General features: G+C 39.0%; 1 protein-coding gene and 1 pseudogene across 6 annotated transcripts in view; both read right to left on the bottom strand.

Moving 5' to 3' along the window:
• The window catches only part of EIF2AK2 (eukaryotic translation initiation factor 2 alpha kinase 2), a 47,352-nt gene that overhangs the window by 24,424 nt on the left and 8,839 nt on the right, over positions 1-14,089 (bottom strand). For all 5 annotated transcript variants that reach the window (XM_023735979.1, XM_023735991.1, XM_012556690.2 and 2 more), the window contains 6 exons: positions 12,429-12,563; positions 11,949-12,069; positions 10,025-10,182; positions 2,732-2,867; positions 2,296-2,375; positions 2,043-2,139 (listed from right to left, as the gene is read on the bottom strand). In XM_023735979.1, the coding sequence (XP_023591747.1) occupies positions 2,043-2,139; positions 2,296-2,375; positions 2,732-2,867; positions 10,025-10,182; positions 11,949-12,069; positions 12,429-12,563 (727 nt within the window). The remainder of the gene's footprint in view (positions 1-2,042; positions 2,140-2,295; positions 2,376-2,731; positions 2,868-10,024; positions 10,183-11,948; positions 12,070-12,428; positions 12,564-14,089) is intronic.
• Positions 4,441-5,783, bottom strand: LOC101342547 (cyclin-I pseudogene; annotated as a pseudogene). The gene has a single exon (XR_002824864.1). The product of XR_002824864.1 is annotated as a cyclin-I pseudogene (transcript).

Below are 14,089 nucleotides of genomic sequence, written 5' to 3'. Positions count from 1 at the left end.
CAGACATGGCAGAAGGGACCAAAAAAGGGAATTGTAGGACATGTTCTGCAGAAGCACTGGTTCTCCAGGTAGAATATGGGCTTCAAGGGTCCCTGGTGATCTACTGGGTCAGCAGTTCTCAATAAGAGGTTGTGCATCAGAATCATCCACATCGCTAATAAAGACAAAGATGGAGTTCAGGGATCTGGTTTATAAAAATTCACCAAAAGTTTATGATCTAATCATCAGTTAAAAACTGCAATGGTGATATTCTGGTTTCTTAGCACACACTAATCATTTAATTTTAATACTGAGTACAAAAGGGGGGGGTTTTCATTGATAGCCCTCAAAAATTATAAAAGATGATCACTCATTTCACAAAGCTATTCTTCACTTTTATTCCTTTGTATTCTGGTAGGCTTTGTGGTTTCTCAACAATTTAAAGACATTGGATGGAGAGAGAAGCAGCAGACTAAAATTTCCTGAGTTCAGACAGCCTGCTAGCTTTGGTATTACATTATGACTATAGTATGATTAATTTAGACATTCTCCTGTTAATGTATAATACTTTTACATTTTTTTCCTTTTCACAATAGGAACAAATTTGCAACACTGTTGTAAAGAACATTCTTCTACACGTTTCCCTGTGCACGCATGCAAGGGTTTCTATAGGACACAGCCCTGGGAATGGAACTGCTTGGCCATATGGCATGCACATGCTCAACTTTACTACATATTGTCAAATTGTTCTCCAAAATGGTTGCACTGATTTGTACTTCTACTAGCAGGGTGTGAGAGCGATCATCAGAACACAGCTGTGCCAACACTTGGTATTGCAAGACATAAATTATTTCTTAATTTTATTGTCGTAAAACATAAATAACACAAAATTTGCCATTTTAATCATTTTTAAGAGTACTAATTCAGTGACACTAATTACATTCACAATGTTGTGCAACCATTGCCACTATCTACAAAATTTTTCAACACCCCACTCAGTATCCATAAACAATAACTTCCCATTCTCCCCTCCTCCCAGCCCCTGGTAACTACTAATAAACTTTTGTCTCTACGCATTTGCCTATTCTAGATATTTCAATTAAGTGGGATCATACAATATTTATCCTTTTGTGTCTGACTTATTTCAATCAGCATAATGTTTTCAAGGTTGATCCACATCATAGCACATATCAGAACTTTATTTCTGCTGATGGCTGAATAATATTCCATTGTATGAATATACCACATTTTGTTTATCCATTCATCTGTTGATGGACATTTAGGTTGTTTCCACCTTTTGGCTATTGTGAATAATCCTGCAGTGAACACTGATGTACAAGTATTTAAGCCCCTGCTTTCAATTTTTTTGGGTATGTATCTAGGAGTGGAATTGCTGGGTCATATGGTAACTCTATATTTAACTTTTCGAGGAACCACCAAATTGTTTTCCACATGCAAGAGTTAAACTTTGCCAATCTGATGGGTTTGAAATGATATCTAATTATTGTTTTGATTTTCATTTTCCTGATTACTAGTGAAGTAAAGAATCTTTTCATATGTTTGCTACCTGTTTAGGTATCTCTTCTCTAAAGCATCTGTTCAGATCCTCTGTACATTTTTATACTGAGTTGCTTGTCTTTTTCTTATTGATTTGTGGTTCTGTATAAACAGGAAACTTTTGTAACACTAATCATCACCACAACAATTATCTGATTTTTAAATTTGGCTGTTATAAGTTTAGGTATGATTTCTTTTAAAAAAAGAAGCAGCAGAGCTATATGAATGAATCTTCAAATATTGTCCAGTTGATGGAAGAGAAAGCAAGATTATAGAAATATATGAAAATATGAGAGTGAGTAGTGAGAGAAAGATGGGAGGGAAGTATGGAAGAATTCTGCATGTCAGTAGAGAAGGAAGAAAGGATTAAAAGGCTGTTAACCATTGTTCTTTAGCAAGAGTGAATGAGGTAAAAATATAAAAATCATAGTTGGGTACTGGGGATCATTTTTAAAAGGGAAACACAAAGGAAGATTAACTAGGGATCTTAGAGACTAATACTATACCATAGAAGGTGAAAAGGAGTCTTTTGAACTGTCACCGTTGTGCTTTTGTTCAGATTCACTGGCTGATAATTCATTTTCAGGTAGTGATTCAGTAGTGCTAGAAGAAAAGGGGATAATTATCTGTCCATTTTTTTGTATATGAATCAGTCATTTCTTTTTCTACATTCTCCTTAAACATTAAACATTTTCATAAAAATGGTTGCAGGCAGTAACTTGAATTTGTTTAATATCACAGATATTTGCCAATACTTACGATGTGCTTGTCACAGAAGAAATGCCACTGGAGTCAGTGGATGCAGTAGTGTAAGAACCAGAGGATGTTGGGTCAGCTTTCTGAAGATTTTTTAAATGGAACAATATTAATTTTCCACAGTGGTTCAATGTCTGTGTACTAGCTACCACAGTTATTTTCGAAAATTTACCAAATTCACAACAATAAACAATTATAAGATTAATACATTTTTTATGGATGTTTGATCTAGGTTTAAGAAATAACCCTGAGTTGCTAAGAGAACTTTTATCTCTCCCGGTGAAGCCCCACGCTCAAGGCCCATTGGCGGGACACAGAATGGAGGAATCGTTTTGCTACATGATTTGCTATCTTCGCATCATGTAAATACAATCTAAGTTCAAATCAACTTCAGAGGGAATTCAGCAATATAAAAATTCAATCCAAAGGTCGTACATACCGCTGATGTTTCTTCTGCTCTTATTTCGTCATATGCAAGTTTAGCAGCCCGTTGTTTTGCCTCCTGTTTAGTAGAACCAGTAGCAATGCCATATTCTTTCTGCCCAATTTGACATGTATAATGAAATCTAGGAGAACTGATGAAGAATATAACATATCAAAACCACAGTAAATCTAACTAATGATTTGAAAAATTCACATATTGACAAAAGCCTTAAGATAACATTAATTTAATAGGTACATTTATAGTTAATGCTTTGTATAAGTGAAACCTTCAATAAGATGGCTGAGCAATGGGTTTGAATAATCAGGATTGGCTGATTTCTCAGTTTCCATTTTCCAGGCAATTTCTCACTCTATTGCTTTATTGAAAGATCTGGCACAAAGGCACTAAGTGGATTTTTAAAAATTCCCCGAAGGTCAGAAGATATGGGGGTAGAGAAGGAAGAAAGAGATCCTGGTGAATTTTTCAAAGACGCTCGAATAGGAAAGAAGCAGCCAGTACAGAAAGTGGGGCTTCACAGGAGAAGCCATGAGGGTACAATACTGAGCCCTTTGCAGGGGATGGAAAAGCATAGATTTTGTTCTTACATCAACATTTTCTGCCACCTGTTTATGTACACACAAACTTAAGAAAATCCCCATAGCGCAGACCCAAGTGTTGAGGTTCATACGTTCCTCGTAATAGAGGGAAGAACATTTGTAGCTAGGCAAGGATACTTGGACAATTAAATAAGTACTATTTTTTTTTTTTAAGGACAACTTTTTATTGCTGCCAGAGGCTTTTATTGTCAATCAGTACATGGCTGTGACTGTAATACCTTCTTCAGACTGCACAGAGACTCAGGATCCCAGAAGTCATTAAGAGAAATACAGGTAGATTGAGGAGGCAGGGGGAATAAATTTTATCAAGAAAATCCTAGTGACATAAAACTTGGGTACTGAATTCAGTTATTACATGTTACAGACTGAAATCACAGAACTGCCCCAACATCTAGACAGTCTTTCCTACTGATTATAAATGAGTGAAAATTCTGATCAGTTACAAAATCTAATTTTAGTTGTTTACATACATGTTTCTTTGGTGAGCATCTGGATATATTAACTTTATCACAAATTATTTTATAAAAATGTCAAAAATGCTTTCAACAAATCTAAAAATGTCCTAATTACATGCTACTTACAAGTTTCACTTTAAGATAAACAAAAATAAAAGCAGTAATTTTGTTTCTAGACTCCAGAAGTTGAAATGCTACAAACACTAAAAATCAACATGGTAATGTGAGTCTTTTCTATTACCATCTCTGATTCATATGGGGCAATTCTGAAGTAACTTTTCAGACTAATTTGAATTTGAATTATGGATTAAACATGACAGACATTTGTTCACTAAACTGCTAAAAAAAAATAATAAGTTGGGGGGTTTCCTATTTTAGTGGAGGCCAGGGTATAGATTAACATGCATAAAATTCATTATGTATTCAATGAAGAAGCAAGCAAAAGAAGAGGAAAATTACCAGGATGCCGGGGACAGGGTTTGCTAGTTATAAATTCTGGAACTTTTTTAAACATTAAGTGTGAATTTTTGACATGGGGCAAGTTACACTACATTTTAGCAAAGAAAATAGTGGAACTGACAAACACTACAAAGATATTTTTTGCTTTTTTTTTCCCCCTTAATTTTGGATCTTTTGATACATATTAAACAAGGGGTTTTTTTTTTTGTTTTTCTGGCTCACTTCAATTCAGCCTGGTAAGGTATATATCCCTTATATATCCTTTCCTGGTTTTGCATGTTCTTATTCCCAGAGTAGTCTACCTTCGTTTTGCACCTGGAGGTAACACTTGTTCAAACTACATGACAGAAACAGGTTGCAAAGGTGGACAAGGGGAAGCATGTCCCTCTTGCCTTGATAAATCAGTGCCACACACAGAACCCACATTTTCTGAAGCACTGTCTTCATTATAGAGCCGTTTGATTCCATCATAGAAGTCATCCACTTCCATTTCCTCTACTTTGCGTTTATCAGAGGTATGCTTGCACCCACTGGCAGCTGGGAGATGATGGTAGAAGGCTGCTGTACCTCTGACTGGCACTTCTGGTTTGCTGCTGTCCTTGGAGAAATCTGGGCCTGGGACAGAGGAGGAATGTAATCTGAACACTCCTTTGTCACCGGTCACCAGGGTGCGCTTGAGGGGACGGTAGCCAAACGGAATTTAGAAGCAGGGAAGACTGCAGAGTAGAAAGGTGATGTGCCACAAGCTCCCGACAGTGGATCAACTGGGAGCTATCCATCTGTGCTTTCTGAAGCAGTTCAATTGTAAGAGGAAGCCAATCAGGAATGAGTTTCTCCATTTCCAAACTAACCATGGCCAGAGCAAGCAAGCATGGATCCTTTGAATTGCAGAAGTTGGTTGCAGGCCATACAATGAAGGAGTTGCTTGGTAAGGGCTGCCAAATGCTGAGACGGGCTCAGTTTGGGCAAACTGAAGAGTAACTGAGGCCTAGTTGACACTGCAATGGCATGGAAAACGTGGAGAAAATCCAATGGCGTGGCTGTGTGAAGATCCCAATTCAATTTATCCAGAATAATTCTCTCCATTCTCAGAATTTCAGAAGAAGAACATCCACAGAAACTGTCTCTTGCCAACACCTTCAGTACCAGAATTCTCTCATCCTCAACAGTCTTGGCAGCCCAGAAAAAACGGCTGATCGCAATACAACTCAAGTATTTTGGGTGGGCCTTTACAGTAGCTAAAAACCTGTCCAAAACACTGCTAGCCAAAGCAAATGTTTCTGGGTAAAGGCTGAACTGGTACTTGAGTTTGACCAGCCACTGAATCACTTCATCTCTCTTGGATGGAGAAACATTCTGATTTGTTGGCATTTTGCGCACATTCACCTTCCACATCTGGGCTTCCCTAGCGATTGCCTTTTCCAACAGGAAAGACAATCTCTGGTTTTCCAAAGGTCCTGGAAACTTCATGATATCCTTTGGATCTGCCTGTCACCCAGTTTGATGTAGCTACCTTCTCCTCCTCTTATTCCTCCTCCTCCTCCTCCCCGGCAGAGCTGTAGGCCTCACAGTGATGACGCGAGGTCATCCAGGGGCCCGTTACCACCTCATTTTCCTCTGCGCGCAGCGGCGAAACGCACGGGACGAGGACGGGGCCGACTGAAGAGGGAAAAGAGGGGGAACCGGGCAGGGGGGCGCAGGGGCTCGAGCAGGACGGGACGCACTGCTGCGGCTGGTGGGTCAGGTCAGTCAGCGAATTAGTTCCATGATGACCCCAAACCTGTGGCCGTCGCCGCCACCGCCACCGCCTGTTCCGCTCCTCCAACCGCCGCCGCCGCTTGTGCTCGGGTGGGGACGGGGCTCCCTCTCGCCATAGGGCGGCGGCGGCCGGGGAGAGGCGGAGGGGGAGACCGGCTTTGCCCCTGCCCGGGGGATGCGCCTCCAAGGGGAAATGGGGAAGGGGGCGGGAGGAAAAAAAAGAAGGAAGGGAAAAATAAGAAAAAGCGAGACAGAGGCGCTGCCGCTTCCGCTCGCGGGAAAGGCAGGGGAGGGAGGGCTAAATTAGTACTATTTTTAAGGGAGCAAAGTAATGGACATGAAATTTATATCATAGGGCTGCTTTGTGTTACTACAAAAATTATTCCAGTATTATTTTCTTTTGTTTTATGTTTGCATTCCACCACCCATCTGTCTGTCATACTGTGGTGGCTTGCATATTGCTAACATGCTGGAAACTATACCACCAGTATTTCAACTACCAGCAGGGTCACCCATGGTGGACAGGTTTTGGCAGAGCTTCCGGACTAAGACAGACTAGGAGGAAAGGCCTGGTGATCTGCTTCCAAAAATTAGCCAATAAAAATCTTACATAAAAAAACAGAACATTGTCTGAGATAGTGCTGGAAGTTGAGCCCCTCAGGTTGGAAAGCACTGAAAATACAACAGGGGCAGAGCTTCCTCCTCAAAGTAGAGTTGACTTTAATGACATGGATGGAGTGGACCTCGCCAGACGGATTACACAGGTATCAAATTGACTACATCTGCGGAAAGAGATGATGGAGAAGCTCAATATTATCATCCATCAAGACAAAGCCAAGGCCAACGGCAGAAAAGATCAATTGTTCACATGCATGTTCACACTAAAGTTGAAGAAAATCAAAGCAAGTCCACAAGAGCCAAAGTATGACCTTGAATACATCCCACCTGAATTCAGAAACCATCTCAAAAATAGATTTGATGGACTGAACACTAATGACCAAAGCCTACAGGAGTTGTGGGATGACATCAAGGATATCATAATGAAGAAAGTAAAAGACAATTTAAAAGGCAGGCAGGAAGGAAAAGACTAAAATGTATGTCAGAAGAAACTCTGAAACTTGCTCTTGAGTGCAGAGTAGCTAAAGCAAACAGAAGAAAGGATGAAACAGCTGAACAGAAGATTTCAAAGGGTGTCTTGAGAAGACAAGTATTATAATAAAAGTATTATAACAAAATGTGCAAAGACTTGGAGTTAGAAAACCAAAAAGAAAAAACACAATTGCCATTTTTCAAGCTGAAAGAACTAAAGAGAAAATTCAAGCCTCAAATTGCAATAGTGAAGTATTCTATGGGCAAAAAATTGAATGACGCAGGAAACATCAAAAGAACATGGAAGGAATGGATACACAGAGTCACTGTACAAAAAAGAACTGGTCGACGTTCAACCATTTCAGGAGGTGGCATATGATCAAGAACAGCCGGTACTGAAGGAAGAAGTTTAAGCCTTACTGAAGGCACTGGCGAAAAACAAGGCTCCAGGAACTGACAGAATACCAAGTGAGATGCTTCGACAAATGGAAGCAACACTGGAAGTCCTTACTCATCTATGTCAAAAAATTTAGAAGACGACTACTTGGCCAACTGACTAGAAGAGATCCATATTTGTGCCCATTCCAAAGAAAGGTGATCAAATGAAATGTGAAAACTATCAAACAATATCATTAATATTATATGCCAGCAAAATTTTGCTGAAGATAATTCAAAATTGGCTGCAGCTGTGCATCAACAAGGAACTGCCAAAAGTTCAAGCCATATTCAGAAGAAGATGTGGAACAAGGAATATCACTGCTGATGTCAGATGGATCTTTGCCGAAAGCAGAGAATACCAGAAAGATGTTTATCTACATTTTATCAACTACAGGAAGGCAATGGACTGTGTGGATCGTAACAAATTATGAATAACATTATGAAGAATGGGAATTCCAGAACACTTCATTGTGCTCATGCAGAACCTGCAGGTAGAGCAACAGAACACAACAAGGGGATACTGCATGGATTAAAATTGGAAAAGGAGTGCAGCAGGGTTGTATCCTTTCACTTTGTTCAATATGGATGCTGAGCAAATAATTCAAGAAGCTGGACTATATGAAAGAACGAGGGATCAGGATTGGAGGAAGACTTGTTAACAACCTGCAATATGCAGATGACACAACCTTGCTTGCCAAAAATGAAGACAATTTGAAGCATTTAGTGATGAAGGTAAATGACTATAGCCTTCAGTGTGGATTATACCTGAATGTGAAGAAAACGAAGTCCTCACTACTGGACCCATAAACAATATTACGATAAACAAGTGGGAAAAAATTGAAGTTGTCAAGGATTTCACTCTATTTGTATCAACAAGCAATGTCCATGGAAGCATAAGTCAAGAAATCAAATGACGTATTGTACTGGGCAAACCTGTGAAAAAAGATCTCTTTAAAATCTTAAAAAGCAAAGATGTCGCTTTGATAACTAAGGTACGCCTGACCCAAGCCACGATCTTTTCAATTGCCTAATATGCATGCGAAAGGTGGACAATGTAGACAGAAGAATTGAGGCGTTCGAATTATGGTGCTGGTGAAGAATATTGAATATACCATGGACTACCAGAAGAACAAGCAAATCTGTCTTGGTGGTAGTACAGACATAATGCTCCAATCATTGGAGAAAGACATCGTGCTTGGTAAAGGGTCAGCAAAAAGAGGAAGACCCTCAATGAGATCGATTGACACAGTGGCTGCAACAATGGGCTCAAACATAGCAACATTTGTGAGGATGACACAGGATCAGTCAACATTTCGTTCTGTTGTACATAAGGTCACTATGAGTCAGAGCCTGGCATCTAATCTATCAACAATGACATGTTTCCATTGGATGCTGTAGAAGGAAACACACCTAACCAGGGTGAGTCTTCCCTACTAGATCCAAGAGCAGTGACTGGGGTCTGGGCTGAGTGACTGGATTGTTTCTATCACTCCTGCTTTGTCTGGGCATCCACCAAATAGGTTTCTTCCGTGTTTTAAGTATCTGATGTTGGAGTGCTTAATTCAAATGAACCAAATTGAAAAGCTGTTAAAATAGCCTCTTAATTAATGACAGTGACCCACAGAATTAACTTTTGACTATTTCATTTCAATGAATACTATCATATTTCCCTTGCCCCAACCCCCATCCCAGCTCTATCTAAAAGCCATCAGAGTGAAAAGTAAAAAGGAAACAGCTGAGTCATTCTTAGGCCAGTATCCTAACATACAGCTTTTTGGACTATATGCCATTTAGATAGTTTTCTTCTCCTTCAATTAACTGGTTGGCTGTAGCTGAGAAACAATCTCCCTCATACTCAGTTGCTTTCTACTTTTCCCAGCGCCAAGTCATTCTCTATCCTTACTTCCATACGTCTTAGCTGACTGGTGACGTTCTGACTACCCCTGAACTCTCCTAGTCCTTTCCCCTCATCACAGCCCTCAAATCCTGGTCTCCTCTGTCTAGGGCCCTAAAACCTATTCCTTTTAACATATGGTATCTGCCTAGAGAGGGATACCATTTAGTTGAATTTGAAAGCCAAACACCTTACAAACAGCTCCCTAATCTGACAATAGTGTCAAGAGAGTCATTCCACACGTGAGGCAGGGCGGTTTTCACATAGCCACTGCCACAGCAACCTCAGGAATGGCAAGTTCGCCACATTCCTCCTTGTTCTCTCTTAAGTCTCTTACAGCCTAAACCATCCAGATATAACTCGGAAATAAAGGATAACCCAGATTTGATCAACTGTGATATATGGGTTTCAAGGCTTCAGCAATTAAGCATTTTAATACTTTAATTACAAAGATGTCCAATTATTTATAAGTTATATAAAAGCTTCCATGCAGAATGTACAAAAAGGACAAATATTTCTAGAAAATTAGACATGAAAATAAGTCTGCTTTATTGCTGAGATATAAGGAAACAGAAGGAAAACCCAAACTATACCTCACCTTTTGACCTCGGACTCCCTCAATTCGTTCACAAAACATTGTTCATAATTTACAGAGAGTTTTTTCTTCTGGGCATACATATTGACACGACCTATGTAATTCTTAATGGATAACCCTTCTGAAGTGTCTGCTGTTGGCAATGATAAAGAACTAACCACCTACAAAGAAAAAAAAATCTTGTTGAATATAAGTGATAACAAAGATTTAACTCTTTATTTTTCTAATAAAATTACTAAATGAGCAATCTAAAAAGACAACTTAAGAGTTTATGAATTTCTCTATTATACACCTTGAGTAAATGTGTAAGTATATACATCTTCCCCTACCCAAAAATATCCACAAGGACAAATTTTAACAGTAGGAAAGAAATCGTCTATTTTTCTTTTATAGTTCATAAAGAAAACAAAATAGTCCATTTTCTTTGTTTTCCATGTAAAATATTATAACTTTTTTAGTTTGCAATTTCTTCTCCAAAGTCCCATCACATTTTTTTCATTCAGTTCTCTATCCTGTATACTTCTATTGGTTTAGTGTAAACTTTCTAAATCTCAAAAATGGAGTGAAGGTGATTTAGTTAATCCTAAATCTGGGAGCTCAATTTAACAGGAAAGATGAATATAATAGTAAAATTCCTTCTATTGTTATCTGAACCTTCTTTTTTCTAAGTGTGACAAAATCTTTTCCAAAGTTTGTCTATGTTATTTATCTTGTCCAAGAACTAGCTTTTGAGTTTTTAATCTTCTTTATTATTTCTTTGTTCTCTTTTACATTAATTTCTGCCTTAATTTTTATTATTTTGTTTGTTTTTTTTGGGGGGGGGATATTCTATTTTTTTTTTTTTTTTATCTTGACTTTTTTTGCTCATATAACGTAAGAGTTTGTGATTTTGTTTGATTTAAAAAATTTTTTTTTGGCTAGAAGGATTACATCTCAAGTAAGATTTTTCAGGATAATATCTTCAAAGCTAAATTTTTCCAAATTTTTCAATATATGAAAATCATTTTCTGTTGTCTCACATGTAAATGACTTCACGTCTCATTTTTTAGCCATTTCTCCACTGTCTCCTGGTTTTTAGTGTTGCTAGAGCCAACTTGGAGCCCTGGTGGCCCAGTGGTTAAGAGCTCCAGCTGCTAACCAAAAGGTCAGCAGTTCCAGTACACCAACCACTCCTTGGAAACCCGATGGGGCAGTTCTAATCTACCTATACACTAAGAGTCCAAATCAACTTGACGGCAATGAGTTTTTTAGAGCCAACTTAGGTTTTTTTTCTTCTCATTTTACATAATTTCCTTCTTCTGCCTAGATGCTTGTGAGATTCCTTCCTCATCCCTGGAGCTCATCACTTTCACAAGGATCAATCTTGTTCATGGTGGTTCTGTATTGTCCTATATCTGTAAAGTTGTTTTAATCTGCAGTCAAATTTCCTTTATTTCAGAAACATATTGTGCTGACATCTCTTCAGATTTTTTTTTCTGTACTATTTACTGTTCTCTTCTTCAGGAATACCAATTACATGTATGTTGGTTCTCCATTATGTGCCCTCCATACCGTTCACTCTCCTTACAGTCACTTTCATCTCTTTGTCTTTTTCCATCACACTCCCTTAATTAGGTGAAGGGGACTCCTGATAGAATCTGTCAGCTCATTTCTCAGTTTCCTTTCCATATTTGTTTAACTGTTCAGTATTAAACTGCTGCTGGCACTCTAAACAGGCATTATCCAGCTTTGCCTACTGTTTCCTAGGTGTACCTCTCACTCAGAGTTCTACAGAAATGGAGATACGGAAAAAAAGACTAAACTTCTGAATGTAAAGGAACTTGCAAATGGCTTTATTTTATAGGTGGGTATTTTCCCACAGAGAAAAATATAAAACTTATTTGTGAGTTCCCTCTTACTGGATTTAAAAAAAAAAAAAGGCAGTTACCTTACTTTCTTCATCAAGTATCTCAAGGGCAATTTTGGCTGCAGCATTTTTTGCTTTCTTCTTTGTTTTACCTTCAGCTGTTGGAAATTCTCTGTCATTTATTATAACTTGAAATGTAAACCTGATTACAAAGAAAATATTCACAAAATATTATAAAACTCATGCATTATCTAAGGACAAGCTTTCTAATCACCACTGCCTCCTGTGACTAGCTTTGAAGGTCTGAATCCGTGTTCAATAAAGAATGTAAGTAGTAACTCCCAAACAGTAAAACAGCCATATTTTTGAAGCATGGAAAGGCTTATATCCTCCTTTTTCTCAGGAGTCCTCTGAAGTTACCACTTTACGAGAAGGGGACTCTCACAGAACTTTTTAGCAACTTTGCTAACAGGCTAAAGTATTGACTTTAAAATTGTGCCACAGTTGCCCTTCCCCCAGGTTATATTTTATAGAGACAAATCCTTTTGTAAATCAACTTACCTTAAGTCATGTGGAGGTCCTGTGTTAGACAGTTCATGATACTTAACTGTTACGTTATGCTTCTGATGGTATTTATTAAGTTCCTCCATGAAGAAACCTTGTGAAAGACCACCAGCCATTTCTTCTTCCAGTAGCCTACGCAGAAGAAATGTTTGAAAGAAGTGATACTCACAGAATTATAGAACATATTAATCTGACTTCCCCAATCCAATTTAGGAGACAAAAGGGAGTGGGGAGAGTCTTTTTCTATGACTCATTTTAGCGCTACATATATTCAGAGGAAACTTTCTTATAAAAGTTTTTTTTCTCTCCCATGGACTGCAGAATCAAGCTAATTTCTCCAAAATTTTCTACTTTCAAAATTCAACTGGCCAAAGAACAAAGGGACCCTTTTTCTTTAACTCTGCTTCCACTGTCAAGTGCAAGATTGTCCATCTACCTGAGAAGATAAAAACAGCTGCAGACATAGAATTAGAATTCCTCATTCTGAGCAGAAAAAGGCCCAACATACATATAATAGGTGAATTTTGTGACATCATGAAGGATTTAGCTGCAAGGGAATAGATTCCAAATGAAATCCAAAACATCCCCCCTCGGAATTTGCAGAAGTCAGTTTTACAACAATTTACCCAGTGAGTATACTGAGATCCCAGTTTACAGGTCTCACTGAACCAAGACCACGGCAATAATTTAAATTATAAACAAAATTTAAAAGATACAGAGAATTTCGCAGGGTAGAGACAAGTGCATAATAGGTTACTGGCAAGCACTAGCCCAGCCCACTGAAATTCATTACTAAGCTGTCAGCTAGAAATTAGCCTGGACCTGTGCTCCTCTCCTCTGCTCATCCCCTCCTCCCCTGTATGGAATATGCATGGACTTCCATACAGGGGCTGCCTTGGGACCGGGGCCTGCTTTGCTCATGCCATGAATTGGAGGATTCCTTCACCAAAACCCTGATCACTGGAAATGGAAGCAGATCTTTTCTCATTTCTGTAGCCCTTTTCCCCTTCCCTTGCAAGTGTCTGCTGTACGTACTTGGATGCTGACTCAGTTCTACCTCTCCTGGTCTCCCCTGAGCACTCCATACCTTCCTCCTGTAGGGCCGCACTGTGTAGATGTGTATCACACAAAAGAGGCCAGTCCATAGTCTGCACCAAGACTGTACTTTGGCTGGAGAATACTTCTACCCACAGAGGCACCTTTTTCTACTTTGCACATGGCCCTGTTTGTGTATCATTTCTTGACAACTTCTGCATGAAGCAGTTGACCCACAAATTAACCCTTGAGTTCCTCGGACCCCAGCCAAACTGTTGCCCAACTCATAGTAATTTAGCAAATAGTAGTAGAGGGAAAAAGACATTACACTTCGTAAGCTCTCAAAATTCAGCCTTAAAACCCTTGATTACTGTTGAGACTCTGCTTTCTACTCTCGTTTTCAAAACCTGAAGATTAGGATTCTTACACTGCCTGAAGATAGCCCCCAGAGTATTAATTTGCCTCAATTTCTTTCCCAAGTTTGCAGGTAATCAAATCTTGGAACAGAGGAAGAAACAGGCTTTTGGAAGTGAGTGCTTCAGATCCCTTCCCTGGGGGCCTGCTTCTCCTCTGTGCTCCTGCCTCCATTAGAGGCTTCACCTAAGCCCGAAAGGAACTAGGCA

Source organism: Trichechus manatus, unplaced genomic scaffold, assembly GCF_000243295.1.
Source record: "Trichechus manatus latirostris isolate Lorelei unplaced genomic scaffold, TriManLat1.0 scaffold00005, whole genome shotgun sequence".
Lineage (NCBI taxonomy): Eukaryota > Metazoa > Chordata > Mammalia > Sirenia > Trichechidae > Trichechus > Trichechus manatus.
Note: the sequence above shows the minus strand (reverse complement) of the source record. Positions and strands in the feature narration are given on the sequence as shown.